The sequence below is a fragment of the Apis laboriosa genome, unplaced genomic scaffold, assembly GCF_014066325.1.
Source record: "Apis laboriosa isolate Shangri-la unplaced genomic scaffold, ASM1406632v1 scaffold11_cov152, whole genome shotgun sequence".
NCBI lineage: Eukaryota > Metazoa > Arthropoda > Insecta > Hymenoptera > Apidae > Apis > Apis laboriosa.
The window spans coordinates 1,249,863-1,257,909 of record NW_025221020.1 but is presented as its reverse complement, the minus strand read 5'-3'; the positions used below and the strand labels follow the sequence as shown (position 1 = coordinate 1,257,909).

General features: G+C 18.7%; 1 protein-coding gene across 1 annotated transcript; it reads right to left on the bottom strand.

The window, feature by feature from the left end:
* Window positions 1–4,507: 4,507 nt before the first annotated feature.
* Window positions 4,508–6,142, bottom strand: LOC122717764 (membrane-associated progesterone receptor component 1). Its single transcript, XM_043942154.1, has 3 exons — window positions 5,595–6,142; window positions 5,046–5,192; window positions 4,508–4,778 (listed from the first exon to the last, which is right to left on the bottom strand). The coding sequence occupies exons 1-3, from the start codon at window positions 5,926–5,928 to the stop codon at window positions 4,663–4,665; spliced, it is 597 nt and encodes a 198-aa protein (XP_043798089.1). The 5' UTR covers window positions 5,929–6,142; the 3' UTR covers window positions 4,508–4,662.
* Window positions 6,143–8,047: the final 1,905 nt, after the last annotated feature.

Here is an 8,047-nt window from a genome sequence, read left to right as displayed (position 1 = left end):
TATGAGTCAAAAAAATATTCAAAATCAATATTTTATAAGTTTTAATTTTCTTGAAGAATAATAACTATTTATTTATAATTCATTTATAATATTTTTTTTATAATTCTTCTTTCTTTGAAACTAAAAAAAAAATCAAATATTTTGAATTTTAATTATTATCATAATTTTTTTTAATACTAATATTATTTTTTTAATAATATTATTTTTTTAATATTAATATTATGATATTATTAATTTATAAAATCTTAAAATACAAAAATTATGTTTTACCATGCATTAATGCTATTGAAAATTTGTATTTTATTGTAAAAATTTAATACAATATTAAATTTAAATTTTAAATTTAAAATCTTAAATAAATATATAAATAAGAAAAAAATTGGCAAAAATCAAATAAAATAAGAAATGAAATTGTTATATTAATTATATATATTGATATACTACATATAATATACTATAACACAATTCATTTTAATATTTTATTGGGATGCAATAGAATATATTATACTTAAATTATATTTATTTCAATATAATACTATTTATCAATTACCATGACAACATATATTATCATATATTAAAGAAACATATATTAAAGAAACATTTCATAAAATCGCGGGAAATCATATTAAATAGGTTATGTTTAGAGACTTACCGAGACTGAACCCTTTCATTGTTGCCAGATTTATATTTAATATAGTTAGTATTAGAATCAATTATGTATGTTTTCAATTTATTAAAAAACTTTCGTATATTTCATTTATTTTCGAATTATATATTCATATATTATATTTTTAGATTATTTGTAAAGAATAATACATACAGAGAAAATACGTAAAAATAGCAAACAACATGAAAATTTATCGATAGTCCTTACCCAAGTGTTACGTAAAAGTATTCATAAAAAAAACGTTACAGTGTTAATGATGCTATTCTATTATTTTTTTTAATTTTTTATTCATTAAATAATTAATTTTGTATTATATATACATTATATTTTATAATAAAAGAATAATTGTTATTAATTATAAAATTATTTTATATAATATAATGCGTACTATATATTCTTATATTTTTAAGAAATAATCAAAATGTCTAAAAGATATATAACCGATTTCTAATTTTGATTAATATATCAAATTATTAAAAAAATCTAATTGCATAATAAAAATTAATATTAATTATATTAACGTTACATTTCAATTGTTATAAACCAAATGGGTTATTTTCATGCTAGCTTTGAGTCACTGATATCGCCATCGTTATCTACTGTGATAAGGGACGTAGTTTTTGTAATCTCGCCGTCGATACGATACGATTCCATCTCATATTATTTGTAATAATTATAAATTTAATTTGTTATGTATTTTATCATAAATAAAGTACGGATATAGCAAAAATAATTTTAATCTTAAACATTAAATAAAAAAAGAAATGTATAATTTTCTTAGCGTAAAAATTCTAATTATTCAATGTCAATTTATGGATTATATATTTGCGTAATAAATAATTCTGATAAATTAAAGATACAAGGTCATTTTTTGAATCTTGATATTCTTATTACAGTCCTTAATATTTTGCTAGAAATTGAAAAAAAATTTACATTGAAAAAAATATTATACAAGAAATATACATTGTTACAATAAAGAATAAGAATAAAAAATTAAAATAATAAAAAATATTCTTTCTTAAAGTTTTATGATACAAAATTATCGAAAAAAAATTGGAATTATATATATTTATTTAAAATAATTGAAATGAATTATAGGAGCAAGGTCGTTTGTGTTCAAATCGTATCAAAGTCATAAAAAGACTATTCACAGGTTGAGATAAATCTTCAAGTTCAGTTAAATGACGTTACATCATAAATCAAAGACAACCCTCGTTATGCTTATATGATCATTTTAAAGATGCTTTGAAAATATCTTTCTTTTTTTTGAGATTTTTTTATAGAAACATATTTTAAACATTATTATAATAATTTAGTTTTTTGGCATTTAAAAAATCAATGTAATTTAATTGTGACAACATATGAAATGTGAATAATTATTTTAATATATTTTATTTTTTAAGATATATAATAAATATATTTTATATATTGTTTATATATTGTTTATAATAATTGAATAAATAAAAAGTAAAATATAGATAAAAAATATAATTTCTAAATATGTATTTTAAAATGAATTTACTCTTTTGAATTATGTATATATACAGATATAGATGAAATCAAACATCTAATACATAATACATCTAATACATAAATATATTACAAATTTGAAATTAAATACATTTATTTATTATTTTTTTTATATTTATATAATTTAATAATAATTTGCAGAATATTTGTTTGTACAATTTGCAAATTAATATTTTAATATAATATTTAATTATTAATTTCGTTAAATTAATTTATTTAATTTAAAGAAATCTTAGCAGAAATACAATAAAATAAAATTGAATTTTTATTGTAATACTCGCACTAAAAAAATTTTTAATGCGATACATTTTTAAAATTTCATAAAATTAAAATTATGATTCATTTTTATATAATATATAATATAGCAAGAATTTAAATATATTAAGGAATAAATCAAGTATAAATAAATAAACAACTTGCTTGAAAGAAACAATTTTTTTTTAATATAAACAAGAATTAATATTATCTGAATATAACAATTGAATATCTACATCTGCATTTTACAAACTATTTACTCATTTTTTGATAACAAAAAGTACATTGCAACATCAATATTTAACATTTTCTATAAATAATCTTACATAAATTTCAATATAATAATTGATCAATATAATTGATTAAGTAATTAACACACAAACATATCATATCATGTAACAAAAAAAATATAACATGAAATAACATTTTTCATGTTTATCTTAAAGTAGAAATAAAATATTAAATCATGAATTAATAAATTACGTATACAATAAAATAACATATTAAGTATATTTAATTTACTCAAATATTTAATTAAAATTTTAATTTAAACGAATTGGTTTTATATGAATTAAAAGAATATGTATAATAATTATACATATACAAATATATATTAGAACAATATCATTATTTTTATGACTGAAATGTTAAGAAAATTAACAATAAAAATTTTCTCAAAAAATTCATTCAGTCTCTTATTACATGATAATGTACCAAAAATTAAGTGAATGTGACCTGCATAAGGTGTATTATAGTATTTAAAAAAAATGCAATTTTTTCAATAAAGTTGATATTGAAATCAAAATTATATATAAATGTGAAATATTGATATGATATAATTACAGAATTTACAAATATTTTTGTTTTGTAGGAATGTTTTTTCTGAAAACATTGTGGCATAAATGCAGCGTATAGAATATAATATCATTTGCACATTCATTTTTAGAATATTGCACAATAAATTTTATTTAAATTACACTCAAATCTTTTTCTATTTTTTACAAATAATTTAAAAAATCAATGAAAATATTAATTTTATAAATAAAATCAAATAAATTCCATTTAATTATATATAATTATTTAATATCAATTAACTAATATCATTTAAACAATTAAGAAAATTTAAAATTCATTATTTACTGCAATTAATATTAATCATATACGTTTTTATTATAAAATAGAACTAAGATTAGATTAATTGCACTAATTGTTAAGAAAATGCATATATATTAAAATTATATAATATATAATATGTGTATTGATTTTCCAATAATGTTATTACTTTATTTTAATTTGAAAACAATTATTAAATAATTACATGATAATAAAGAATTTGTCATGTTATAAAGAATGTTGCAAATATTAGCAATTCTGCAATATATTAATAACAATTACAACATATAAATTTATAGTAAATTTTATGTATTCCTTTTTTTTATATATATAAAAGACTAGTAAACATGTTTTTTTTTACAAATTTTCAAATGGAATTTTATTGTTTTCTAAGCAATGTTTTCAAAAATTTTTCATTTTTTAATTAAATTTTGATATACTTAATATATATTTTTGAAAATATATTATTAAGTAACAATATTATATTTAATTAAGTATATTTAATTAAGTAACAACTGAAATTGTATTATATTTTAAGATGGTATCATATTGTTTTTAAAAAGCATAATGTTTTTATTTTAAGAAACAATTATTATTCTCATAATATAAATATGCAGAGTACTGCATTAACTTAATATTAAATTTCAAATATATCAAATATAACACCATTTTATTAAAGATTACAGATCAAATACATGTATACATGTATCAAATGCTATATGGCAAAACATGAATGAATATAAACAAAGATATTTAATGGAATATAGTTCAAAACTTTTCTTATTTCTAGTGCCAGTTTTATAGATGTGTATAAGAAATCTTTTGTACATATATAAAAACATTATACTATTAAAGTATCCTTGTTGATTGAAAAATTGGATACTCAAAAAAAGTCTTTACATATAACATCAGTTTTGAATAATCATTTAACTTGATCAAAAGATACCATTTTAATTTTTATTTTATCATTATGATGTAGTAAAATATCCAGATAAATGTTCATAAATATGTTCATTAGCTACAATTTTAAGAGTTCTTTCAATGGTGTGTGCGCAATATCCTTTTGACTGTTTAACATTTGATATGCAATCAAACAGTCAATCATTCTTGGACTTTGTTTCATTTTCAAGTTGACTACCTTCATCTTCCTCATCTGAATAATTTGTAGGTGCTTCACCAGGTTTTAGTAATCTTCCTACATAATCATATTTTTCTAAAAATAAAAAAAAATGAAAATAATGATATTTATAGTATATGATTAATTTTAATGTAATTTTAATTTAAATTATATAAAATAAATTCACTTTCAAATTTTATAAACTAAAATTTAATACACAAAGATTTATTGTGATGATATATTGATATATAAGATATATAAAAAAATTCTAAAAATTTTTTCTTTTAAATTAAAATAACAAATATCATTTTGTATTTTATAACTTCATATTCTTTATTGAAAAAATATGTCTTAAATAATTACCTTTAAATTGTTCTTCCCATTCTCTTATAGATTCCATTTCTCCAGTTTTCAAATCACTTAAATCATCATATTCCTGTGATGTTTCCAATGAAAATTTTGCTAAGGCTCTACTAATATCTTTTCCACCAAATACTTCATATGGGGCACCTATATGTAAAATAGATAAAAAAAATAAATTAAATGATTTAAAAAAAAATTGAAAATAATTTTATTTGTTAATTATTTTTATAGATAAATTTTTTAATTTATTTAATGAGATTTTTTATATATTGTAATTGAATGTCATAATTAAATAATGAACGAAATGTAAAAGTCATCTACTATCAATCTCAATCATGTTCTATCATAATTTAGTTAATTATCACGGTTTCATGATGTTTGTAAATTATTTTTACGTAAGCCGAGGTCAAGCGATAACCAAGATGAAGATGAAGAACATTAAAAAATTGAGGTAGGTAAGAAAATATAACAATTAAGTAATTTTGTGTGTAATAACGATGTGAACTCATTTCTAATCATATAAATTAGTAAAAGTGATTAAATACTTACCAGGACCATAAAAATGGGCACCACAAGTACAATCATAAATACTACCATTTATAGCAATTAATATTCGTCCATCTGGTCCTTTACCATTATATTTTTTTAACTCTTCAAGTGTAAAATCACGACGCAATTGTGGCAGTTTTTTTATTTCTTTCACAGGTTCTTCAATCTTTGTCTTACTTTTAACAATTTTATAAACCAAAAGGGCAATTACGCCTACTAAAATAAGATTTATTGGACTCTTTACAATTTCAGTTATAAAACTTGAAAGTAGTGGTTGACTTTCATGTCCGGTAGAAGTTGAAGTGGAACCCGGCGAGTCATTCTTTTCCGCCATTTTGACCACCAGTTCTTGAGTGATGAAGAATAAAACGATATTTTTTTATGATTAATTAATTTTGTGTTATGCGTGTATTATATAATTTTTGCACAAATTTAAAATGATTTTTTGAAAAACTAAATTAGTATCTGTCAAATTATATCGTTTAAACCGTATCGTACAACCTCAAACATGAACTGATAACATACCGGTGCTGGCTACTCTAGCACCTACACTGATGTGATTATGTTCTATAACATACTACCCCACTACTAAATTGTATGTATGCCGAGAACTGTATATAAGATTTTTATTTGTTTGACATTAGTCAAGATAATAAAATTTATTAATTTAAAAACAATAATTATTACAATTATGATTTTTACTTTATAATAATTTTATTATTAAATTTACAATTACAAATATATCATTTAAAAAATTATTGTATCATTAAAAAAATTTCGAACATTTTAACATAAAAATATTAATAATATATATTTTATTAAAATTAATTATGAATTTGTAACGCAATATATATATAAATTAAAAAAATTAAATTAATATTTTACATTAGGCATATGCATATACATAAAGATATTGACGAATTGAAAATCATAATTATTTAAATTTTTATAAACTATATACTTCTTTATTTTTTAAAAAATATAATTTTATAAAAAATATAATTTAATCTTAATAAATTAATTTTATTACAGTTTATAGAAATAATTATTTTTATGAAAATATTTAAATAATTTATTTAAAATTTTTATTTCTTTAGATATCTTATTTAATTAAATATAGTTAAAATATATTTTAATTTATTGAGAATTGGATATTATTATATTAAACATCATGATTCAGCAAAATTTTTCAAAGTCATGCTGTTATAGTTCTTCGTTCATTCGTATGTATCTTCCCGTATAATAGTGTGAAAAATTTTAACAAATGAAGTTTTGATTAATATATATTGCCGTTAATGTCACTGCTATTTTTCATATGTTTTATTAATACTTATAAAATATATAAAATTTAATTATTATAACATATTTATATATTTTTTATACTTTATATTAAGTATATTAAAAAATGTATTTTATTTAATTTGATATTATATTGAATAAATTATTAAAATACATAGAATTAATAAATTTAATAATATAATGATTTTTGATAATAATAAAGTAATAATATAAATAATAAAGAAATTGAATCACTTATAATTATTAAAGATTTTTTATTGACAATGATATCTATATATTCTTAATATCTAATAATATTATTAATATTTAGTATTTAATTTGTGTACATGTTTTATATTGTATTTAATATTTATTTTTCAAAGAAAAACATATAGGACAATTTATATTCACCGATTCCAATGATAATTATATATAATAATGATAGATAATTTCTTTTGAAATATATTGACTGATCTACTAAATCAGATATTGTATAACATGAAATTTCCAATGCATCATATGCTCTTCTCAAGCTCTTTTAGCTTTGATTGGATTTGTTTAATTATTTGATTGAGTTGTAGATGTTGCAGCAATATTTGTTATTTTATTTTTATTTCTTACTTCAAAAATAAAAATACAGTCATTTACAATATAATACAATCATTTTGATTGCAATATTTCTAAATAATAATTTATCTTGAAAGATTATAATGTGTACTATATAATTTTTTCCCATTTAAAGAAGTTCTCGTAGTGAGTTAATATATTTTTCCTAATTTTACAATCTAGTAACAAATATATCATTTATTTTCATATTGTGATATTTATGTGCATGAAATAAAAAAATTAATTGTTGTTGGATAAGTTTTCATTTTTCTGAATTAACAGATTTTATAACACTTGAAAACATGGATATTAATTAATTAAATTATTTAAAAAAATAAATTTATTTCAAAATAGTTTGTTTACCAATTGGAACACTGGTAAAGTATCAAGTATTTGACCCTGAGTAGTTTGTTATTGACTTCCACTTGACACATCAGATTGAGGTTGGACTATACTTGATACGAATGGTTGAGTTCGTTAAGTCATATCACCTTCTTATCTATTTATCACATTTGTAAAACTAATGAGATCTTTAATTCTTAGCAATCTGCCTTTTTTGACAATCATAT

Bases quoted from the DNA above. Each gene is read 5' to 3' on its own strand.
- LOC122717764 (XM_043942154.1), bottom strand. From the start codon at position 5,928: ATGGCGGAAAAGAATGACTCGCCGGGTTCCACTTCAACTTCTACCGGA. The intron at 5,193-5,594 runs GTAAGTATTTAA...TTTTACATATAG, and splicing joins TGCCCATTTTTATGGTCCTG to GTGCCCCATATGAAGTATTT. The intron at 4,779-5,045 runs GTAATTATTTAA...TTTTATTTTTAG, and splicing joins ATGGGAAGAACAATTTAAAG to AAAAATATGATTATGTAGGA.